This window comes from Globicephala melas, chromosome X (assembly GCF_963455315.2).
Source record: "Globicephala melas chromosome X, mGloMel1.2, whole genome shotgun sequence".
Classification (NCBI taxonomy): domain Eukaryota; kingdom Metazoa; phylum Chordata; class Mammalia; order Artiodactyla; family Delphinidae; genus Globicephala; species Globicephala melas.
In genome coordinates, this window is record NC_083335.1 from 30,794,059 (window position 1) to 30,819,953 (window position 25,895).

The 25,895-nt window shown below is 34.5% G+C and overlaps 1 protein-coding gene across 3 annotated transcripts in view; it reads left to right on the forward strand.

Moving 5' to 3' along the window:
- LRCH2 (leucine rich repeats and calponin homology domain containing 2) overlaps window positions 1-25,895 on the forward strand; it is a 92,702-nt gene that overhangs the window by 30,771 nt on the left and 36,036 nt on the right. For 2 of the 3 annotated variants that reach the window (XM_030835720.2, XM_060292281.1), the window contains exons 2-11: window positions 2,064-2,208; window positions 5,585-5,711; window positions 9,438-9,543; window positions 9,627-9,763; window positions 14,788-14,921; window positions 18,957-19,044; window positions 19,344-19,455; window positions 19,660-19,757; window positions 19,854-19,912; window positions 21,558-21,665. In XM_030835720.2, coding sequence (XP_030691580.1) covers window positions 2,064-2,208; window positions 5,585-5,711; window positions 9,438-9,543; window positions 9,627-9,763; window positions 14,788-14,921; window positions 18,957-19,044; window positions 19,344-19,455; window positions 19,660-19,757; window positions 19,854-19,912; window positions 21,558-21,665 — 1,114 coding nt within the window. Of the gene's footprint in view, window positions 1-2,063; window positions 2,209-5,584; window positions 5,712-9,437; window positions 9,544-9,626; window positions 9,764-14,787; window positions 14,922-18,956; window positions 19,045-19,343; window positions 19,456-19,659; window positions 19,758-19,853; window positions 19,913-21,557; window positions 21,666-25,482; window positions 25,561-25,895 lie in introns of all 3 variants that reach the window. The other variant, XM_060292280.1, reaches the window with a different exon arrangement.

The following is a 25,895-nucleotide window of genomic DNA, read 5'->3' on the forward strand; positions in this document are numbered from 1 at the left end:
CTTCTCTTATTGTGGAGCACGGGCTCTAGGTGCGCGGGCTTCAATAGTTGTGGTGCGTGGGCTTAGTAGTCGTGGCTTGTGGGCTCTAGAGCACAGGCTCAATAGTTGTGGCACACGGGCTTAGTTGCTCCACAGCATATGGGATCTTCCTGGACCAGGGCTCGAACCTGTGCCCCCTGCATTGGCAGGCGGATTCTTAACCACTGCACCACCAGGGAAGCCCAACTCCCAGGATTCTGAAGTTACAAGAATAAGAGGTAAAAGTCAACTGTAAAAGAAACATTCTAAACTAAAAAAAAAAAAAAAAAAGACTTAATTTTTCCCCCTAAATAGAACTGCACGATGCTTGGGTGCTCAGAGGAGGTGAGCCAGGAAAATGAAAGTTCAGAATTTGGTTTCTAATCATTCTGTCTATCCTTTTATTTAGTTATTCAGAATCTTATGGTGGGAGGAAGAAGAATCCAAATTAATCTTTATATTATATAATCATAACTAAAGTTTTCTTTCGCCAATTATGAAATTTTGCATTAGGTGAGTGTGTGTGTATACACACATACATAAAAACATATTAATACATGTGTATTAATATTCTGAATAGGGAATTTATTATACTGCTAAATATGTAGGTCTCATCCCTCAGAGTGAGGAAGTTGAGTGTTGGTAGGAAGCTGTTCTTATGAGGGCATACCATATGCTAAGTGAGGTACAGTGGGCTAAAATACACTATAGATGTTCTTCTTGACAGAGGTGAATGATAGTCTTATGTTTTTAACCAAATAAGTATAATGAAGTTGTGTAAGCAAAGTATATTCCTACTGTAAGATAGCTAATTTGATAGTTGTTCAGGCAGTGGTCCTCAACAGGGGTAGGAGGGTTTGTACTCCAGGGGACATTTTTTGGCTTTCATGACTAGAGGGTGTTACTAGCATCTAGTAGGTAGTTGTCAGGGATGCTGCTAAATATCCTACCATGCCCAGGATAGCCTCATACAACAAATAGTTATACAGCCCAAAAGGTCAATCGTACTTTGGTTGAGAAACGCTTTTAGGGTATTTTTTTTCAACCTGCCACATGATATCCTAAATATTTTTCAAATTTTCATTTAACAAATAAACTCTCAATAGAGGTATAATAGTTATAATAATTCCATGATTTTATTTTTATGAAAACTTAAATGCATAGAAATATATTTGTGTGTACCTGGAATAATTTAGGAGAGGAAGGAATCAAGGGCGAACAAGTTTGTGGTTTGAGCAGCTCGTGAGCAGGATATTGGTGACATTATCTAAGATGAGAGAAAGAAATATGTGGAAGAAGATCTTCAGTTCCGATTTTACACTTGGAGAGTTTGAGGTGCCTGAGAGATATCCAGAGGAAGTCCTAAATATTAGAACATAGGTGTTCAAACATATATTTAATTTGAAATTTGTCAATATATGAATACTAACCCCGGTTTTGGATAAAATCACCTAATAGAGTATATATCTTAAGGAAAGAGTACCTTATGTCACAGCCCTTAGGAACACTAATATTCACAGTATGGGTAGAGAAGAATCTAGCAAGAGACTGAGAAGTAGCCAGGGAGATAATAGGAAATGATCCAGAAATGTAGTCTTGCAAGCCAAGGGAAGAGAAATATTTCCAGATGGCTGACTGGTGGTTGATAATGGAGGCTGTTGGTGACCTTGGTGGGCATGAGAATGAATAGAAAGCAAATTACAGTGGGTTGAGAAGTCCATGGTAAGTTAGACAGTTATGTTGTAGATTTATGTAAATTTGGCTATAAAGGAGGCAGAGGTGGATGGAGGCTGATGTGGGATCAGGGGAGGTTTTTTTCATGTTTTTAAATATCAGAGAGAATTCCTCACTGATACTTTAATAGATAATGTTTAAAGATAGTGAAGTATATAAAGTACGGTTTGTTAATGAACAGACTTTCCATGAGGTCAATATTTGAAATAGTTGCTTGGATTGTAAGTGATTCAGCAAGTGTGAAAATAGTTCTGTTAATTCCATAAATACAGGTGTATGTTTGACACTCAAACATTACTTTTATTTTTCAGATCTTTCAAGAAATCGTTTTACAGAAATTCCTTCTGATGTCTGGTTATTTGCACCTCTTGAAACGTTAAATTTATATCATAATTGCATCAAAACCATTCCTGAAGCCATTAAAAACCTACAGATGTTAACATACCTTAATATTAGGTAAGGAAACAATTTTGGGGGGGTAGATTTTGTTTTTTATTACAGTTCTGATTCTTTTTAGTTGAAAAGGAATGTATTTGGTTTGGCTATGTAGCCTATATCTCAGGAGTATCTTATTTATATTTTTTATATATCCACATTATAGGCTTTTGGTCTTGTTCTTGACAGCAGTGCTTCTCAAACTTTACTGTGCACAGGAATCAGATGCAGATTCTGATTCCATAGGTCGGCAGTGGGGCCAGCATTTCTAACAGCTTCCCTGGTAATGCCCATGCCTGCTGGTCCTTAGATCACTTTGAGTACCAAGGCTTTAGATCAGAAATATTTTACTGAAATCATAGCACCACAACACAGATTTATGTATATGCATCCTCAGTTAAAGTGGAACATTATAAAGAAACAGTTCTTGATTTATATTTTTCACTCTCGTGACTTCTTGTTGCTACTTCAAGGATGGATAGATTGGCATGGGAGTATTGGAAGGTTAGGAAGTGGATAATTGATGTTAATAATAAGTGCTTACTGTGTGCCAAGCAGTGTTACAAATACTTTACCCATATTACCTCATCACATCTTCACAACAGCATTTTGAGATACGTGGTTAATTATCCCTGCACTGCAGATGAGGAAACTGAAGCACAGAGAGAGGTTAACTATTTGCCCAAAATTATATATATCGCAAGTGGTAGAGCCAAGATTCAAATCAAAGCAGCAGTATGGCTATAGAACTCTCATTCTTAGCTATTACCCTATATTTATAATAGAGTGAACATTGAATAAGTATAAGAAAAAATTGCCCTATCAATGAGTGACATTGAATGGAAACTGGTATATTGTGACTTAACTTTAGAATCTTTTTCTTATTTTTCTTTTATGTTTCTAGTTATAAGGAATAATTTCTTCCCACTTCCTTAACAAAGTTACTTGTCTAAATTCTCATATAGGGAAATAGTAAATATAATTAATATACATAAATAATAGCATTTCTTTCTCTCTGTGATATATTATTTATGTCTCCCCCAGTGGTGTAACCTGTCAGTACATACTATAACTGAATATAATACTTTAACTGAAACCATTTTACACCTTAAAATGTGTGAGAGGAATTTCCTTTCATAGAGGTTGGTCATTTGGGTTGTTCCTTTCTCTAATTGGGTACATAATCTCCTTGGCCTCGCTTGGGAAAGGTTTGAGGAAAGTGAGGTATTTTTAAGTTTTTTGTCTTTTTTTTATTTTGTTCTTTTATGGAAAAAGTGATTTGTCAAAATTGAATTGCATTTCTATATTAACATTGTATGGTAGATCTTAGAATAGTTCTGCTAAAACTTTCTGTGATTCTTTCCTGTTTTGATCTCTGAAAGTTGACTCCTGGTTTTTGTTTACAGTCGGAGAAATTTTTGAATACACTGTATTAAAATAACATTTGTTCTAGTGACTGACTTCCTTTGACTATCTCTAAAACGTGTGGCAAAAAAGTGAAGATTGATGACTTATTAGCTGTGTATAAAGAAATGGAAAGCTGACTGCTAACTCGATAAACCTGCTTCTTAAGGGAAGAAAAGAAGCCAATTTTTAAACTTTCTTGGTGTGAGAGAGATTAGAATGAGTTTGTATGTGCCATTCTTTTTCCTGTTTAGTTTTTATTTTGGTGAGAAGATCTTGAGAAACTTGTAAGATAATTTTTTAGCTCTTTCTTTCTTCCTGGATTCTACTCTCCTTTTCAGTGGAATCCTCAGGAAGATTCCTGTGTGCTCTAGACAGACCACTTTCCCAAGCATCCTACTTGATCCTTAAAGTGCAAGGGTTGTGACAAGCACCTGGCATATTTGACATTCCACCAGTCCGGCTAGGATTGCTGGTCTTGGGGCATTATCCTTTTTTATTAAAGTCTGTGCCATGTGATTGAAGCTAGTCTAGTGTTTCTGGACATCCTCTGCGGGCATAAAATGAGGTGAAAGTTCTTGAAGTCCCCCCAGTGGGGTAACATTGGGCTTTTGTTGCCTCCATGTTACACAAAATGCTAGGTACAAGTCTATAAATATCACTTTGAAAAGCAGGAAAAATAATAGCAAATTGCTAATGAATGCTTGGTAGTATGTAAATATAATGATGCACTTTATATATTTTGGTAGTAGGATTGTCTTAGTCTGTTCTCGTGGTGCTGTAACAGAATACCATAGACTGGGTGGCTTATAAACAACAGAAATTTATTTTTCACAGTTCTGGGGGCTGGGAAGTTCAAGTTCAAAGTGCCAGCAGATTCGTGTCTGGAGAAGACTTGCTTCCTGGTTCATATAGATGGCTGGCTTCTAGCTGAGTCCTCACATGGCGTAAAGAGCAAGGGAGCTCTCTGGGATCTCTTTCTAAGGCCACTGATCCACCTCCCTAAGGTCCCACCTCCAAATACCATCACATTGGGTATTAGGTTTCAACATTATAGTTTTGAATGGGGAGGACACAAACAGTCTACAGCAGGAATTGTTTGGGTCAGTCTGCATTGGCATGTAAATTTGACCAAAATTAGTTTGAGGGTAAGGGACCCAGAGCCAAATTGCCTGGATTTGAATCCTGACTCTTCCACTTACCAGCTCTGTGACTTTGAGCAGTTTACTTAATCTCTTTTAGACTTTTTCTTCATCTGTAAAATGGGCATCATGATAGTGTCTGTCTTCCTAAAGTAGGTTGTTTTGAGGGTTAGTCAAGTTAATTCATCTGAGGTGCTCTGAACATGGCCTGCCGCATAGTAAGCACTCAATAAATGTTAGTTGTCCTTATATTTAAATGTATGCACAGAGACAGGAATGTTGTATCAACTTTGAGCTGAGATAAAGGTGCTAGTAGACTGTTCTACCATAAACCCATAACAAAAGCGAATGGGTTAGGGTTACTACATGTTTTTAAAGATATAATTCTATTCATTCTTTCATAAATTTGAACACAGCACATGCAAATTTATCCTTGGAGCCTTTCCCTAGGGGTGTAGAGGTATTGAATATAGTGAAATTATGCCAGAGAGCAAGGTTTTAGCAATTTCTAGCTCAGAAGAATAATTCTAGGTTTTGAGGGCTGGTGGTGTGTAGGACAATATCATAGGTAACAGCACAGGCTTTGCAGTCTGTTGTGCCTGGGCAAGTCACTTAAGCCATTTTAACCTTTATTTTTACTTGTATAATGGAGATAATAGTCTTGTGGGGTTACTATGAGGATTAAGTGAGATAGTGCATGTAAAGATTTTAGCCTGTTACAAAGTAAGCACTCATTAAATGATAGTTACTATTTAGTGAAAATTTACTTTTGAGGTGATCTGTTCTTTTTCAACATAACATGTCAAGTTTCAGACATATTTCTCATAATGAGACTTTCTTATTCTTTTCAGTCGAAATCTTTTATCAACATTGCCAAAATACCTATTTGATCTTCCCCTTAAAGTTTTGGTCCTCAGTAATAATAAACTGGTATCCATTCCAGAAGAAATCGGGAAGTTAAAAGATTTAATGGAATTGGTGAGTAAAATAGTTGCATCGATTGTATATAATATGCATAATACATACCTTTATATTTCTGAAGATTAATTCCTTTATGGAATTTCACTGTAATTAAAAAAAATAACTTGATATATGCCTAAGTTCACTTTAGTGAAATTTTGAGATACCATTGCTTATGTCTGATTTTAGCTCACAGCTACAATAAAAGCCTGGTTGTTCCTCAGTCCTAGTGAGGTTAGAAGGCTTGATTACAAGTCTTAAATGCTTTCAAACAAATAAGCATTTGTCTATCCATCTTGTGGACAGTAAAGGTCTTAGACCAGGAAGAGATAAGGTGGATTTTTTTTTAAGGTTTTACAGGGCTTCTATGAAAGCGTCAGAGAGAGGAGAGTACAGTGCCTACAAACAGTAGAATTAATAAAATGACCTTCCTCTCCTATATCCTTGTGTGATTTTATGACACCAAGATAAATGGAACCAAGATAAATGGAAAGAGGACATTTATATAATTGATTATAGAAATTGATATAATTGATTATAGAAACATAGGAATAATTTAAAGTAATTACTTTGAACGTACCATTGTAGGTATTAAAGGACATTGAACTCTGAGAGAAACATAATCAAATCTTCAAAGCACTGAGCTGTTTTCACATTTTTCTGTTACTTCTACCTCATACAATATACCATGCTGTTTATTTTTATTTTCTGTTTTATCTTGAGTAATGCTTTCCCAATACATAGATTCTTTTAAAAAGTGTTCATAAATATAACTTTTTAATGTGTGGAGGGCCAAAAGTTTTCTTGACGAATTTATATACAGTTTTATAATGGGAAATTAATGTGCAAATAGAATGTAAGGAAGAGAAATTTCAGGAATGTCTTTTCTTTTTTATTCATTAGAGAATACCTACATGTGCAATTGTAATGCAAAGAAACTTCCTTGAACTTATTATGTTGTAGAACCACAGAATTTTAATATTGTAAGAGATCTTATAAGTGATCAGATATAACCACTTCCTAACACAGGAATCCCTGACACATCTAGTTGTATATTTTCAATGGTGGACAAATCTTCGTGTGTGTGTATCTGAGGCAGCCTTAATTCTCTTTTGCAGAACTTTGTTATCTTTCTTATTTTGAACTAAGATACATGCCCCTATCACTTTTATCCATTGGTCCTGGGGCTACCATGTGAAGAAGTATATAGATAATGACAACTTTTCTTCCCTTCGGATATTTGTAATCTGTTGTATGTCTGCTCTCCATTTTACCAAACTCTAAGACCTGTTTTTCTGTAGCTTAAACATCTTTATTTTATTCCTTTTCATATTTTCTATATTTCTATTCTTTATTACTTTTTATCTTTAGCTATGTCTATACTGATAATGCTCCCTTTTATTAAGGTCTCTTTTAATGTTACACTCACAAATGAACAGAAGATGTGATCTAACTTGTGGTCTAACAAATTCATATTACAAGGGACCCATTACTTTCTTTGCCCTGCACACTGTTAACGTTTTTAAAGATTTTATATATATATTCTACTTTAAGATTTTGTGGCTCTGTAATTTCTTTTTCATTCAGTTTTTGACCCTATGTTCTAAATTGTATTACATGAGATAGTTTGTGGATAAATGAAATTTCAAAAATATTTAGGATTTTTAGATTTAGTGTAGTATTTTTATTTAAATAGAATGTGAAAAAATATTAACCATTATTTTAGTAGGCACTATAAAATTATTGTGCTTTAAACTCTCAAAATTAGTAATGGTGGGTAGGTTGCATTAGGCTGGCTAATTGACAGTTTTAAATCACACAGTGAATTTGTGGGTATTACCTGTCATTGGAATGTTTTCCCAGGACACTATTCCATAAGAGTGTGGTAGCCAGCTATAGTGAAGTTCTGTCATTAGATCTAGGAAATACTCTCAGGCCTTCAATCCCCAGCAGAGTATTTTGTAGAGTACCCATTGGTGAGTGGGTCAGTATCCTGTCCCTGGGTTTATTTCTTCTGGGAAGTGGCAGCTACCTATCAAATTCTTATGGATTTTTTTGTATGGAAATCTTCAGTATTAGGCACCTTCGGGAGGAAGCCATAGTATTTGCTTTAATGGGCATTTTCCCAAAATTTTATTATCCATCATTTGGACAATAGCCTATCTTCAACACAACAGCTAAGGTGATCCTGTCAAAACATAAGTGAGATCATGTCATACCTCTGTTTAAAAGTTTCTGGTACCTGCCCATGTCTCTGAGTAAAAGCCGAAGTCTTACCCCTCCCTCCATCCTAGCCTTCCCCTTGCCCACTTCCCGCTAGCTACATGGGATTCCTTGCTGTTCTTAGTACATGTCACACATGCTTTGCCTAAGAGCCTTTACATTTATTGTTCCTTCTGTCTGGAATATTCCTTTCTTATGTATTGGCATGGCTCATACTCTCACCTCTGATAATATTGCTCAAATATCAGCTTCTTTATGAAACAGTCTAAATTGCTAATATCCCTCCCCACTATTACTAGTACTGCCATTTTCCTTTACCCTGCTCTGTTTTTTTCTTCCATAGCACTTATCACCTTCTAGCGTATTGTATAATCTACTCCCCTTGTTAGAATGCAAGTTCCATAAGGAGCTGCGAAGGCAGGAATTTTTGTTTGTTTTATTCATTGATGTGTCCCCAGCACCTACAACAGTGCCTAACAAATAGTTTGTATTTGATAAATATTTGTTGTTGAATGAAGATGCCTTAGATATAGTTGGAAAGAATTATGTAGGATACATTTTTTAAATCATCTGTGGGTTAGATGATTAGATATTATTTAATATTCTTTATCTTCTTTTGAATTTACCCTCCTGCCTTTTTTACTTTTGATAAAACAATATATGTATGTGCCACTCCTCTCCCTCCAAGCTAATGTCAGTTCCAGAAAGTTGGAAATTGGGGGCAGTTGCAGTACAACATGAATTTCATTTGCAGTGTGTCTGGAATGACTGCTGCCTGAGATCTTGTTGCAGATTTTTCTTCCCTTTTTTTTTGATGTGATAGTAAGAAAGGGGAGGGAGAGGGACCACAGGTAAATAATTTAAGCTGTGCCTTTATCCTCATATTATGGAAAGGTGATATTGTTTACCTTTAAATTGGGGTTTGCATTTTAACCTAACCCTGAGACATTCCTGATTAGATCTCCTAGAATGCCTTTTGGTTATGACGTGAGCCACAAAATTTTGAGCTTGTAATCCCTCATGTTTTGTATCCCTTTGAGAAATAGGTTTAGTTAAATCGATTCTGACCATGGTCTTTGGTTCTTCAGCTCACATCTGTAAATCCTTGACTTTCTCAGCTTCTGCCCAACCAAGTATCTCAAAACAACTACTATAATTGACAAATTATCACAATGATTGATAGTTGTCTTTCATTTTTACCTATGAATGAAGAGCACCTGGATCATCCTTACTTCTGTTTTTAGTTGGTAAGAGTGGTCTTTAGTTGAGATTTTCAAAAGACTGACTTATGTAGTACTAAGTTGTAACCTTACATTTTTGCACAGAAAAATGTATGTTAACTGTGCTGAGTTGATTTCTCGATGTAATATAAATGGAAATCTGCCTGATAATCAATGTTTAGAGAAATGACATTAGAGGTAACTTTTACTAGCTATTAGCCATGTACTTTAATTTAAAAGTTGAAATACATCTCTATTTCTCTGTTAGTTTGTTATAATTTTATTTTCTTGTTTTCCTTAGGATATTAGCTGCAATGAGATTCAGGTTCTTCCCCAACAAATGGGAAAATTACAATCACTTAGAGAGCTAAATATAAGAAGAAATAATCTTCATGTATTGCCAGATGGTAAGATGCTCACTGTTCTTACTCACGTGAATAAGAGAGTACCTATGTAGAATTTAATTTAATTATTTTTTATTCCTGAACAGAATTAGGAGATCTTCCCTTAGTCAAGCTGGATTTCTCTTGTAATAAAGTGACCGAAATTCCAGTTTGTTACAGGAAGCTGCATCATTTACAAGTAATAATTTTGGATAACAATCCATTGCAAGTACCACCAGCGCAGGTTTGTAATTTTAAAAAATGATACTTGTTTCTTCTATTTTTATTAAGAATTATATCTGTTACTGGTAAATCAAAAAGCATAAGAATTAAGAGTCAATTTGTTTTTGAGGTATTGTCTCAAAGAGTTTTTCTGAGAAGTGACTTTTTCACTTTGGCAGGAGGTTTAGTGTACTTTCTAGAGATTAGGATTTGGATCACCCAGATATCAACTTTCTGCTTGTGAACTGATAATTCTGGTTGTCTATGTTATTTTAAAAGGATAGACTATGGAGTCTCTACCTCTGTCCTACTCAGGTATATATCTACTTGAGATTTGTTGTGTGATTGATTGGAATACATTTTTAGCACTGATAGGTGGAATCATAACAGAAAGAAAAATATACAAGTGGAAAAGTTTTAATTCATACTTTTAGTTTGAGAATTAAATCCACATGGAATCCACTAAAATGATAGCATAGGAATCCACTAAGCTGTAAACCCACGAGGACAAAGAACGAGACAGAAGAGGACAGCAGGGGAGAGATGGCAACAGAATGTTGGAAAATGGAAAATAAGTGAAATAGTGGTAACTAGGATCTCTACTTACACGGCACAAGAGTATCTGGCTGAGGAGGCACATGGTAGTGAAATGCCAGCCTGCACTCTATTTCTAAGCTACATGCCCTGGCACTGGGTTTGTATACATCCAGAAGACAGGTTGCCTTTTTCTTCCTACAAAGGTGCATTCCACTCATTGCAAAGGAGGTGCCTTTTTAGGCTGGCTGGGGTCCTGGTAGTAGCTGTCCTAGCAGGATGGGGAAAGCTGAAACTGTGTCTGCTGTGGGAGAAGGCAACAAGAAGCAAGTTGATTTTACTGTGTTAAACCTGGGAATGGCTTGACTGTTTCTTTTGTGATTATTGAAGGAATCATGTAACTACAAATATAGGTATGAAAGACTGAAAACATGAAGGGCTGTAGAATATCTAAGGCTTTGATATCCAGTAAACTTTCTGAATGATTGGAGTGTTCTATAACATGTGATGTCTAATACCATAGCCACCTGCTATTGAGTACTTGAAATATGGCTAGTGCGACTAAGGAACCAAATTTTCAATTTAATTTCATTTTGATTAATTGAAAGTTAAATAGGTTTACATGACTAGTGGTTAACATATTTGATACTACAGGTCTAGGTTGACACTCTGATTCTTGTCCTTAGCTCCACAGCTACATGACTTCCCCTCCCTTGCCTTAGCAGAAGCTAAGCTAGCAGAAGCTACTCTGAGGAGTAGGTGGATTCTCTCAGATTCTCCTCCTCAGCTCAGCAGCCAAATGAGTATAGTTCCTTGCCTCAATATAAGCCTGGAGTTTACTCTTTAGAGCAGCACTGTCTATTAGAACTTTCTGTGATGATGGAAATGTTCTAAACCTGCAGTGTGGTAGCCACAAGTGGCTAATGAGCACTTGAGAGTACATAGTGTGACTGAAGAATTACATTTTTAGTTTTATTTAGATTAAATTTAAATTTAAATAGCCACATGTGGCTAGTGACTACTGTATTGGACAGCACAGCTATAGAGAGACTCAACCAGAGTCAGGGGCTCCAGGTACAGCTGTGAGTAGGGGTGAGACCCCATACTGGAAACAGTGAATGCTTACATACTGAATGCTGGGACTCTCCAGTAGATGTCTCTTGCTTGGCTCCCAGAATACTTGCAGCCTCTCTTATATATATCAGGCAGAGTTGGTGGATTTCTCTCTTGGTAAACTGACTGAACTAGGAGAAAAGACCTATAGATATACTGATCGTTGGCAGGCCCCTGAAGAAGTGTGCAGTCACTGTCTGAAATCTAGACAGTGAGGCTCACCATTGATAAACTTCTCCCTCATACATAGAGCTTCCATTTGGCTTCTTATTGTTTCACTTTGAAAATGAACAGACAGCAATGGATCACTAGATATTGCAGAAATAATTTCTAACATGAAAGACCAAAAACACTGAAAGGCTTCCATTGAAACAAAATGGGTCACATTCATAGCGGTGGTAATCAGAATGACTTCTCAGCAGCAGCATGGGAAGCTAGAAGATGTTAGAATGATGCCTTCAAAGACTGAGGAAATATCTCCAACTTTATAAAGTCAAACTATCAGTTAAATGTAAGATAGAAAAAAGTTTCAAACATGAAAGATCTCAGAAATTTTAGCTCTCCTGCACCCTTTACTAGGAAGCTAGCAGAGGGTATACTATATCAAAATGAGGGAGTAAATTAAGAAAGAATTCATGTCCAAGATAAACAGGTATGCATAGACCTAGAGAGCAACAAGTCAGTTTGGAATAGGGGGGTTGTCTCCAAAAAGAAAATAGAAAAAGAAGAAAGAAATTGATACCTGACTTGATGTGTTTGTCAATATGGAGAGATGTTTTACAGTTCTGTCAGAGTCAGGAATGAATTAGTAATAGGCATACAGAAAATTATGCAGAGGAAAAAAATGGGACAAGTGGTCATTTTAGGGAAAAAAAAACTTACAGGAGAAAGGAAGTGTAATCTAACTAACCTGTGTAGCTCATCTGTGAATATTTTCTTGGTCATAATATTGTACATACTGGATTTTGATTTAATGAAAAATTGTGACATAGTTATAATAATAGCAGAGATTTATATGGCACTTACCATGCTCCAGGCACTGTTGAAAATGCTTTACATGCATTAATTCATTTCTTATAGCAACCCTATAAAACAGGTACTGTCATTATACCTCATTTTATATAGGAGGAAACAGAGGCATAGATGTTTAGTGACTTGTCCAAGGTCACACGGCTAGCATATGGTGGAGCCTGGTTTCAGACCAAGGTAGTCTGACTCCAGAATCCATGCTCTAACCACTATGTTATGCTTCTGAAGAGGGAGGAAGTATGTTTATATGAGTTGGTAGGGATTGGGGATGGGAGGAAGGTGGTTTGATGATATGTGATAGTGGTGGTGATCTTGTGGAGACAGCAGTGAGCGATGGCTTGAAGTGAGATCTTAATTCCCTGCCCAGGAATTGAGCCTGGGTAGACTGGGTGAAAACCAGGAATCCTAGCCACTAGACCACCAGGGGCTAGAGGCTAGAAACAAAGTTTCCCTGGCTCTTGCCACGTTTGAAAGCAAGAATGTTTCAAGGAGGCAAAAACTGTAAAAACAGGTACAAAGTTTAGAGACACAGCACAAGTGGGAGAGCACACAGAGAAACTGTTAAGACAGAAGCAAAGCTGAGATACACACCTGGAGAGAAAGGGTGTGGGCGTCCTCCTTAATGAGCAGGAGGGCACCAGAGAGGTGATTCAAATCACTTATATAGGGCAGTTCTTCTGGGTTTCCTCTGGCCAATCATCTCACTTTGCCTGGCTCTGAGTCCATATTTGGTTTAACTCAGGGTCCTCTCCTGTGTGCGCATGCCTCTTTCAGCCAGATGGATTCCAGTGCAAGGATTTCTGGGAAGTTAACCAAACATATTATGGTCTGGCGCCCCCTCCCTTCTCTGACCTCTGAGGAACCTTTCTGCGCATGGGTAGTCTGGGAGGTCTCCTTGACCTCAAGAATGAGAAATACATGGTCTCTTTATCTTTCATCCAAGCAGGACTCAGCTCCTCCTTGCTCCTGCCATTATCTTTATCTTGGGATATCTGTCCACAGGGGACAGGCTCCAGCTGCTCAGCCAGGAGCCCATCTATCTCATGCCTCAGTGGTAGTGGTAACATAAGGAATCTAAGTCCTCATCTTCCTTAGTAAGACCTCAATAAATAAAATATATAATTGAAAAATAAAAAAATAGCATTAGACCCATGTTATTTATAAATATGAAGGTAAAAAGCAGAAACCAACTGAAAGAGTTGAATGTGAGGACTGGGTCTTAGAGATTGAAAGGGGTGGAATGGGGGATTAAGTTTTTGTTATCAGTTTTGTAATTCACTTTGATTTTTAAAACTATGTACATGAATTATTATGATATAAATTAAATTTACAAAAGAAAGTAATTTGCCATCATTTAATTCGGAAATAGATAATTTTTAAAAATAATTTGGACAGATAATAGGATACATTTTAATTGGTAGTGTATTTATATTCTAATAGCTCAGATGTTTTAAATTTTCCTCTTAAATGAAGTTTTTCAGTGGTCAGGTCAGATCTGGTATCTATTAGGTTTATCCTTTCTACGTGGAATGATAATTACATTTTAATGTACTTTTCTTACTGTTTTCTTTGTTCATTGTTTTGTGTGTTTCTAGGTTATGTGTGCCCATAAAACAAAACATTTTTTATTCTAATTTTTGAGAAATATTTATTCGATAACACTTATGGTGACTGTAGTTAACCTTTGTAAAGCTGACTTACTGTTTCCCTACTGTGCATTGTCTATCTTTTTTATATAGAATATTTTCTTTCACATAGTATTTTTCCCTTCATTATTCCTTTTCTTTATCACCAATGAAAATAACTTTTCAGGATATTGTCTTAGTTGAATTGACCATTTAAAGCTTTATTTTATTCTAACTGGCCTACCGTCACACCTTTCAACAAATTCATTTTTCCTATATTTACATTCTTTTGATTAGCTTTCTTCCAGTGTTTAGCCCAAATGACTTAGTGATTCTGATGAGATTACTTTAAAGAATTACATGGATTATTATTTTCTGTTCTCACCACTACAATGAATATATTTCTTTTCATTTTTTTCGAATAAAGGCAACTTTCATGAATTATAAATTTTATATTGTTTAGTGGTTTGTACATTGTGCTTTTAACAAAAAACCCAGTGAAATACAGAAAAATTAACTTATTTTTTCTAATAAGAACAGAGACCGCAATAGAATTTTAGTTGGTATCAGTGTTGTCAGATTTTTTTCACCTAGTGTCAGAAGTACAAATTATTTAAATATGCAAAGTATCTCTCATGATTGTTATGTCTCCGAATAATTTGAGATTATTAAAATTTATCAATAAATTGGTAGATGACATTTATATTTGGACCTATATAATTAAATCTTTATTATTTACTGACAGATATGTTTAAAAGGTAAAGTACACATATTTAAATACTTAAATATCCAAGCATGTTGCAGAATGGATAAGAAACCAGATTCTCTGGATCTTCCATCATTGAGTAAAAGAATGCCCTCCCAACCTCTCACAGACAGGTAATGTAATATTCTGACAGTCTCATTTCGTGATGATTGTGTCTTCTTTCTATATAAAAGATATTTATTAATCTCAGGTATACTGAATATACTTAGACTGATTGGCCCAGTGTTAAATAATTGGCTGAAGTGAAATATCACCATCATAGAATGAACTTTTGGTATACTAGAATACATTTGGAATTTTCTCAAAAATTTATTATTAAAGCTTTTAGTAGTAAAATGTAAAGATTTGACATTATAGTACAGAAACACTAATTTCTCAGCACTTGACAACTGTTAATTTACTCCTGTGATCACTCTGTTGTACGTTTCAAATAACAAGTAGAATTTGACTTTGAACTGAGGTTAGTGGAAGAGCAAGACATTTCGGGATACCTTTCACCTTCATATTCTTTATGTCTGGATCAAAGTTGAGTTACCATTGATGTTCTCTATGATATTGGTGTTTTTCTACTCATGAGATTTTGAAATGTTAGATTTGATATTTTGTTTTTAATTCATCCTTTCGAGATGTAGATTGGTCTGAACAATTTTATGAAAACATAATTCCGTCTAGTAGCATGGAAAATAATTTGGAGTTGGATGAGAGTATACTGTTGTTAACAGTGCAAGTTCTTGAATTCACAAATAGGACTTTTTCTTGAATATTTTTGTTGCCTCAGTAGAATTAAATATCAGAACATTAAATTTAGTTCCCAAAGATTATTTTGTTTAATATTATAAAAGATAGTAGACCAAACAATTCTATAAAAATTAGAATTAATTCATATACTAATCTCTATTAGTATGCTTTATATTTATTTAAAAATTACTTTAGTAACAGCATTCATTGTATTAGTCATTTATTTATTTTAAAAATATCAGTTGGGGCTTCCCTGGTGGTGCAGTGGTTGAGAGTCCGCCTGCCGATGCAGGGGACACGGGTTCGTGCCCCGGTGCGGGAAGATCCCACATGCCGCGGAGCGGCTGGGCCCGTGAGCCATAGCCGCTTGAGCCTGCGTGTCCGGAGCCTGTGCTCTGCAACGGGAGAGGCCATAACAGTGAGAAGCCCGCGTACGGCAAAAATAAATAAATAAATAAATAAAAATATCAGTTGAATGCCTACCGGCAGGTTCAGGGTATGTTTTATTTAATTATATACACATTGGCCTTGGCTCTCATGAAGCTCACATTCTAGTGGAGGATGTCAGTAAATAAAGCAAGAACACACACACACACATATAATTTCAAATTGTGGTGACTGCTTTGAAAGAAAGGAACAGGTTTCAGGAGTGTGGTCAGGGAATGTCTCTGAGAAGGTGAGGTTTTAAGTCAAGACGTGGAAGGAGAAAAGCAAGCTAGCTGTGGCAAGAGTGGGGGGAAGAGCATTTCAGGCAGAAATAATGCCATGTGCAAAGGCGTTAAGTTAGGAAGAAAGTTGCTGTGTTAAAAAGCTGAAAGGAGGCAAGCATTGTGGTACAAGTTGATTTTGGAGAGGTAGTCAGGGCTGAAGTCATGTGGGGGCTTTGGAGGCTGTGGTAAGGAGTTTGAATTTTATTTAAAGTACAGTGGGAAGTCATTGGACAGTTATAAACAGGAGAATAACATGATCTGAATTATGTTAAAAAAAAACTATTTTGGCTCTTACAGAGAGAATACATTGGAAGTATACAAGAGTAGAAGTACAGGGACTAGTTAGGTTGTTGTGGTACTGCCAAGAGATCAAGGGGTCTTGAATAGGGTTATTGCAGTAGAGATTAAAAGGAGTGGACAGAATTGAGATATATTTTGGAGATGTTCTCTAGCAGTGCCGTCCAATAGAAAGGCAATGTGAGCCACGTAAGTAATTTTAAATTTTCTTGTAGCCCACTTAAAAGTAATAAGCAGGTGAAATTAATTTTAATAATGTATGTTACTTAACCCAATATATCATGTCATTTCAACTTATAATTAAATGTAAAAAATTAGTAAGTTATTTCACATTCTTTTTCTTCCTTTTGAATCTTTGAAATCTAGTATGTATTTTACATTTATAGCATGTCTCAATTTGGACTAGTCACATTTCAGATGCTCAATAGCCATATATGACTGGTGGCTACTGTATTGGACAGTGCAGGTCAATAGAGTTTATTTATGAGTTGGCTTTTGAGTGTGCTTATCTCTCACTCACAGTTCTCGTACTTTGAGTTTCACACTCATGTTCTTGGCTATATGGTTCTTACTACTTTCTGTGCCTTGACTATTTTGTAAACTCTTTATTTTACATAGGCATTACAGTAGCTATACTTATCATCAGCTTTTGGAGTCAGACATAATATGCCTGTGAAGCTCTTCTCCGACCCTTAATAACTGTATGTCCTTGTGTCATGATATCTCTGGTTCTCAGCTTTATTATATATGAAAAGGGAAATAACCATATGGATGCTGTCAGGATTAAATGAAATAATGTATATAGAGTACTTAACACAAGGTCTTATCCATAATAATTCCTCAACAAATAGCTTATTATTATCATTATCGTCTATTACGAATACACCAATGTATTTTAGTATAGTACATGGATGTATTATTGTGCAGTGCAGTCAGATGGATTTCAGTTCTAATCATGGTTTAACCTCTCTCTTAATTCCTCTGTGGGCTGTGTAAATTATTTAATCTCTCTGAGCCTGTTTCTTTATTTAAAATGTTAGCAATACACACTTCATAAGCTTGTTGTGAGAATTAAATGTGTGCTTGGCAACTAGTTCAATGGATAATATTCAGTAAATGTCATAATTTTTCCCCTTGGGAAGTTAACTTTTATAAGCTGTATTATCTTCATTTGTAAAAAGAAATAATGTGTAAATTGTATAATGTAAGGATTATAAATAAAATATGTGTACCTGGCATAGTATCTAACACAATGTAGACACTTAACAAATGCTAGCAATTGTTGCCTCTTTTCATCCTTCAAGATTCATCTCAAATGCCACTTTCTTGGATGAGGCCTTTCCTAACCTTACCAAGGAGAATTAGTTAATCTCTCTTTTCTCACAGCACTTTATATTTACCTTTGTCATATTCTTCAAAACATATAAACATACTCCCTTCCCCTCTGGGCTGAGAGCCCGTTGAAGCCAAACATTTTAAAATTCATCTCATCTCAGGTGTTCAGCATAGTGCCTTGACACTTGGTAATTGCTTCCCTAAGTTTGTTGATATACTTTTGAAAAGTATAAAATCAGTATTTGGGGAGGGAGTATAGCATAGTGATTAAGATTAGGGACTTTAGTGTTAGATAATCTTGGGAACAAATTTAGACTGCCATTTGCAAGTTGCGTGTCATTGGGCAATTTTTTCAACCCCTCCTGGCCTCACTTTCCTCTTCCATAAAATGAAAAAGCACCACTAACCTGCTAGAGTTTTCACAAGGAATGTATAAGGTATTACCTTTAAAGCACCTAGCCCAATTCTTGGCACATAATCAGTGGTCAGTGTAGAGTGTATAGTAAATTTGCAAATTAAAGTGAAAAATATTTTGCAACCTGGGTGGCATACTGTAATTCAGAAATTTGCAAGGACAGCTCTATCCTCACACCAAAACAATTGCTTATTCAATGAGTCACAGACTTTTTTTTGCCTTTTTTCTCTTTTGTTAATTACTAAATGGGCCTTATTTACAAATCTAAAATATATTTTTAAAGATAATGAAGAAAAAACTCTATGAATTAAAGTTAAAAAACATTTCAGCATTCTGTGGTGAAATTTGTCAAACTGATAAAAATAGGTCTTTATCAAGATGATTTTCTAGCAGGGCTGTGCTTTTCTGAATCTCTCAGGAGAAATAATAAGCTATTGTTAAGTTTTTACAACAGAGCACATGAAAGAAAAATATTACATGAGGGACATGAATAAAGTGTTTTGTATGATCTGATATTTTTCTCCTCATGTCTTTAAGGATCCTACATATCAAAAATGTGTAAGACTGTATTATCTAGGGAAATTTTAGGTCAATTATGTATTATCTATTTAAGAAGAAAACCCTAACTGCCCTTAGAATTTGTATTTCCATAGTATGGAAGATTTTTATCCAAATAAAAATCATGGCCCTGACTCTGGAATTGGAAGTGATAACGGAGAGAAACGATTGTCTACAACGGAAGTGAGTCTTCTCTATTGCTGAACTGTTTTATTTTAAAATTTTATTAGAGCTTTGAAATAGACACTTGCACACACTTGATTTCTTTTGCTTAAAAATATGATCATCATGCATTTTATGACTTCAAATGAAAAAAAGACATGCACGTTTTAAAAAGCAGAACAGTAAACCTCATTAATTTTTGGTTTGAAAACTGGAGATTTAAATCAGATGTTCTATACTTAAGATGTGATATTAAAGCAACTTAATCCTTATCATTTGTTTAAAACGCCTCATTTTTACTTTTTGCTTATTCTGTTCAGCCATCAGATGACGACACAATCAGCCTTCATTCTCAAGTCTCAGAATCAAATAGAGAGCAGACATCAAGAAATGACAGTCACTCAGTAGGAAGTAAACCTGATTCTCAGAAAGGTAATTCATATGGTGTCTGCTATTTTTATATCATGTACATAGCTCTTATTAAAAATGAATATTTTATTTAAAATGGCCTTTAAAAAATTATAGTATCTTTGGCCAACTCTTTTATTGGGAAAATGTACTTTTTTCTAAGCACTGCAGTGTCAGAGAATACTGTTTACTATTCATATTTTCTAATAAATATTAATCTATACTTAGACCCGGAGGTGTATGATTTTACTGACCCCAACACAGATGATGTAGCAGTTCCTGAACAGGGAGATGCACCTATTGGATCATTTGTCACTTTCCTTAAGGTAAAGAAAACTTTGAACAAGTATTAATAACATGTTCTCTTTAATCTCACAAAAGTGAACAATACATTTTAAAATGATAACTTTCTTTTATATAAGGGAAAAGAAAAAGGCCCTGAAAAATCTCAGAAAAATGAAGAATTGGGAGATGAAAAAACGTAAGCATACACTAATTCTCAAATTGAAATGTTACTTACTAATACTTGAAATATTCTTTAGATATTTCTACTTGAACGAATATTTTTTTTTGTTCATTTACCTGTTAAGTTCAGATAGTTAATTTGTGAATATTTCATCTGTCTGCATTCCTCAATTAAACTGAGAATTATACTGAACATATAAGTTGAGTGTAGTATATACTCTGTTTTCCCCTATAAGTGTAATTATAATATCACCCATTATTATTACTGAAGAATACTGTACCTTCCCATACATTGCCTCATTTGAGCTATCTAACAACTCTTTAAAACAGATGGTATTGGCATAATTTAACCAATAAGGATACTGAGGCTTGGAGTTTCAAATGTCTGGAACTCAGGTGTTCTGACTCTTGGTCTAATACACTTTCTGTTTCATCAGACTGGTTATGGTAATTTTAAGGGTATTTACTTCTCTATTTTATTAAAATAATTGTACTTTGGATCTTTTCTGTATCATTTATCTTATGAAATGATGGAATATGACCTACCACATTTTTCAGTCACTCCTTCAAGTTACTTCATAGCTGCAGGAAGGAAGGAGCATTTGTTGAATACCTACCATATACCAGGATCTGTGCTATGTGCTTTGCCATGTTTCTTAATCTTCACTAAATCCTGGGGGGTCGATATTGTCCACATTTTTACAGATGAGGAAGGTGAAGCTCGGAGACTGAAGTTTCTTGTCTAGAACTACTTAGCTAGTGTCCACTAGAACCTCGGGTGTGAACCTAGCTCTCTCTCTCTGATCCCCAAGTTTTTCTCTTTTCTCTGCATTGTGCTTCCCCCAAATGACCTCATTGGTAACTTTTTAACAGTCATTAATTAATCATCTCTGGTACCCCATAGGGAGATACAGTGCTTTGTCTTGTACTCTATATTTCATTCATCTCTTACTTTCTCACCTTATCTCATGAGGACAGTTGCCTATACTTGAGTCTCCAGTGGCATGCAAGATATGGTAAAGATACAGAGTCTTAGGCTTGGTACCATTTTTTAAATGAAATACCTTTGGGGTAAAATTACTAGACTTTGGAGGACAATTTTAAAATTTCTTTGTTCTGTTTGAATGATAAAACTATATATTTTAATGAGTGTTTTTTGGCAAATTGCCAGTCTGTCAATCTATTTTGCATTTCTACTACTTAAACATCTTACATAGAGATTTTGAAAATCAAAATGAATAAACTGATAAGAGTAGAGTGGCTTGATAAAATGAGAGATTTTCATAACATTTTCTATCTCTAAAGATAGGCCAAATAGAGCTCTGTGGTCCTTATTACACTCAAGATGGAGAATATGCATTGTTAAATTACTATGGCCATTACACATTTCAGAAATTACAAAATGGTGGTGCAGTTTACCTTTTAGCCATTAATTATATTAATATAACCAGTATGCCACGTTGCCTATTGAGAGGATAGATATGTTTTTATATTCCTTAAATATTCTTTATTTCTTATTTTAACATTTTAAATACAAGGACGTTATAGGGCTTTAGCTTTCACATGCTATTAAAAATAAAAAATGGTTTCTACATTTGGAAGCTGGCATAAAATATCATCTGCCTTACTTTTTGGATAACCATGTTTGTGTCACCTTTCAGACTTGGGAAAGAGCAATTACTTGCCGAGGAAGAAGATGATGGTTTGAAAGAAGTAACGGATTTGAGGAAAATAGCTGCTCAGTTATTGCAGCAAGAGCAGAAGAACAGGTATCTTTTTCAATAATGAAATTTAAGTGGGCAACTTTTATAATCATTAAATCTGAGTATTTAAAGATTATCAAATAAACAGTAAATAATAGGACCATCTTAAGATCTATTTCAAGGGACTAACTACTAAAAGACAATAGGAAATTCTTAGGAGAGAAATAGAAAGTTACATATACAATTAACAGAATACTTTATACTCATCTAGTCATTATATTTAATTATTGCTTTGATATCTCTTTTTTATTCCTGGTGCTAAATAATAATAATTGTTGATATTCACCTTAGCTCACAGTAGCATTAAATATGTTATGAGTATTTTTTTCCAAGTACGTGTCACAAGTATATAGTGTGCTTTTTATCAGATTTTGAGTTACTTGGGATATGTGTAAACTCCTTAAAATTGAACTGAATTATATAATCGTTGATTAAATCAGTGTGACGATTTGAGAGTCACAGGTTCACTTTAGTCTGTTTCTTGGTCAAGGAGCATTTCTCCCTCTGGCTGGGCTTTCTCCAAATGCGTGTTATTGGCAATGAGGAGGACATTGTGTTAATGAGTGTAAAATCAGTGCAGGTCCATTTTTAATACAGAAAAAGTTCTATGTGCTGCTGAGGGTCAGCTTTATTGCCATCTTCATGTACTGAGAGTACTGAATTTATAGTTTTGAAATAATAAAGCAGATCTGAGATTTTTTTGTTTTGAGAAAATTAAAAGAATAATTTTGGTGCACTTAACATGGATAACTACTAAGCATTTTACTTATTCAAAGCAATAAATGTTTATGGATCACATGACCATGTTTTGGGAAGCTTAAAAAAGTATACTGGCATTTCAAAGACGCTTTGAAAAATAATTACTATTAAAACTTATTCAATGACAGATGTGTGGTTTTAGGGGCCACTATTTTTAAAAAATAATCACTCAGTATCTTTTTTTTGCACTGCTACTGCATTTATAGAATTGAAAACCATACTAGAAAATATCACTCATCTTTATCCCTTCTATATCTATGTCTAATGTATCCTCACTCTCAATTGACATTTTTCTTCTGCCATAACTTTCTGTCACCCTTTTCTGTGAATCTTATCTTCTAATCTTTTCCTATGATTCATTTTTAACTGGGCTTTTTAAAAATCGGCTACTTATGAGGTTGTGTGTGTTTTCCCCCTTCAGTGTAATTAAAGTATTGATCTCCCCATTGGTTTAAGAGGTTTGATGAAGCAAGCCACCACCTGCTCTGTGTAGCTTAAAAAATAGTTGAGTTTCTATCTCCTCTACCTGGCAGGTGAAAAAATTGCATTTATCATTATGGACAGAGAATACTGATTTTATAAGAACCCACAACAATATCCATTTCTCTCATTGTGTTAAGAATAGCATTTGAGTGCATAATTTTAGATTTTAACATTGCCACATATAACATTTCTATATTTTCAATTTTCTCCTATTGTTGTATTAGTTTTTCATCTATCCCTCTGACAAATTATTCTTTCTAGCCTAGATACAACATCAAATGATGTTTCATAGGTCTTGTTTTTGTGATAGTTTTGTAATCAGAACAAAACAGCGCCTAGCACTGTACATAGTAGGTACTCAGTAATACTGTTACTGGTTAAATAATTGCTTGAAAATGAGATCAACAAATTTAAAGCTAATAGGAACCATTAGTTAATAGGAACTAGGAATAGGAATTAGTTAATAGGAACCATTTAGTTAATTTGTTCTCTCTACATAATTTCTGTTATTTTTTGAGATTTATACAAAATTAATTCCTCTCTCTCTGAACTGTTTCTCTACTTCATCCTCCTTTTCAGATGTTAGTGCATACAAATATAAGAGCTTTTTGGATTAAATATTAATATGCAGTGACATTAATGTTATAACTATGTCTAATTTTTGAAGGCATTAAAATTTTATAATATCTGTTCATAAAGTAAGGAGTACATTTTACTTTTAAAATTTGTAATCTGTAGACAATTTAAATTAGATCCCAGAATTTTTTTATGCTGAATCTAGTGTTTTCTCCATTAAATGATCTCATCCTTCCTTCTAAAATATGTTGCTATTGCTTATATGTCTTAGATGTAGATAATTAAAATTTTTTGTTTACTGTTACAATACTAAAATTTGAGTGAGTCCAAAAAGTCAAAAGTAATCTTGTATAAGAATATATGCCTTAGAGGATGTGAGTTTGTATACCTTCTCTGGTTGTAGTTTTTCCCTTTCACACTGTATTGTTTTAGATTCCAACTTTATTAATGAAGAATCTGAAATGCTATTTAAAATTGCAAGTCAACCAGGAGTTGTAAAATTTCTTTTTAAGTTTTAACATAATCATTGTAATATTTTTGTTTGTTTGTTGTTAGTCTTGATTTAAAATAGTTTATCTGGGGTAAGATTATCTTTGTATATCAGGAAGTACCACTTAAGACTCCTACTTTGACTGTATGCTTACTATTTAACTGCTCTTTAGCTAGCTACTAGTCAAAGGTAAATGCAGTGTTAACTCTCAGCTAAAAGAAGCCATGCGTGTACTCCAAAATTAGAGGCAATTTAAAAATTGCTTATGTTGACTTTAGTGATGATTTTCTTAGAGCAGCTTTGCCACTTGTTTAGTTTGCACTGTTTTTTAAAATATCTGTGATTCTTAAAGAAGGTTTATACTAGTACTCGGTGGATGAAACTGTCCTAGGAAAGTAACAAGAAGATATCACACAGAATTAATAATCAAAAAGGGTGGGGAAAAGGATCACCAAATAAACCATCAAGTAGATAACTCATAAGTGTTCAAAGTCTGAAGCCTAGTTATTTAGAAGACTGCCCCTTCTTTGTCTGAGATGCATAGATTAAACTACTTTGTATTGACAGTTTATTGTTAAATTTTTAAAAGCTAATCTTTATCCCCTTTGTCAAACTATTGGATTATTTCTACTGGTATTTGAGTGTATTGAAGTCCCCCTGAATCAATGACTTTGTCTATATTAAAATAGCTGTTCCACAAATCATAATTTTATCTCCACAAATCATAATTTTATCTTCACTATAATTTGGGAAGCTAAATAAAAAACTATTGTCTTAAAAAATCATTATTTTAAAATAATGTTGCTCTGTAAATTACTTAGCCAATTCTTCAAATTTCCACCAACTCTACTTATGTATGTTAACATTAGAGAAGTGGCTACTGCTCTTCTTATACTGATTTTCTTATTACATGGCTGATTAAGTAGATGTTTAACTGGCTTCTTAAAATTTGTTTGATTATCATCCTAAAGAAAGGATTATAATACATGCAAGCAATGAATAGCTTCAGTTGACTGGTTCCCATTGCATGTTCATTCCTTCTAACTTATTCTATAGTATTTTCTATTACGTCTTTACTTTTAATAATTATTTTATTAGCTTTTAGGTGTGTCCTGAGAATTTTTACTTACTGTACAAACATGTGCTTCTGAGTGCTATGTGATATAGCTAAATTTAAAAAAGTAATTATGAAAAGCTATATTGAAGTATAATTAATTAAGGATCATGGAAAGCAAAATCAGATTTTGAGCAGTTTATTATTTTGGTTTAGAATTATAGAAATTATGTACATTACCTTTTCATGTGATTTTTTTTTCTGATCACGTGAACTCTAATTTGAGGAGCATCATGTTAATCTCTAGCTTGTTATAACTAATCAGGTAGTTCTCTCAACCCTTAAAATCTATCCATTCTTTCTTTTCTGCTTGCTTTACTAATGACTTCCCTATCCTCTCCCAAAACATCTTACTTCTTCCATCTTTTGGTTTGGTTGATGTACGTGAAATGTGAATACAGACGGAGACCTTTATGTTATAGAGCATCATTCAGTGAAAAACTCTTCCAGAGGACCAGAGCAGCAGGACGTGCATCAAGGTATCTAGAGTTTGTGGACGCCTTAAGTATTAAGGGGCCAGGTTGATGCAGCTGAATTATATAGAATTATATAGTCTTTTACTTAAAACTCAGTACTGGTACCTGGATTGGGGAAGTGTCTTAATAATCTAGAAGAGGTATTTAGATAAAACAGACACTTATTTTAACTTTGAGTATCACAGAGTAAAATATTAAATATCAATTATACACAAAATTTTTCATAGGAGAATTTTCAAGTACATAAAATATATTTTATAGGTAAGTAGATCTCAACTTTTTTTCTTTCTGCTCCAATATGACTTATACACATAAATAATCACAACACTAGTGAGTAT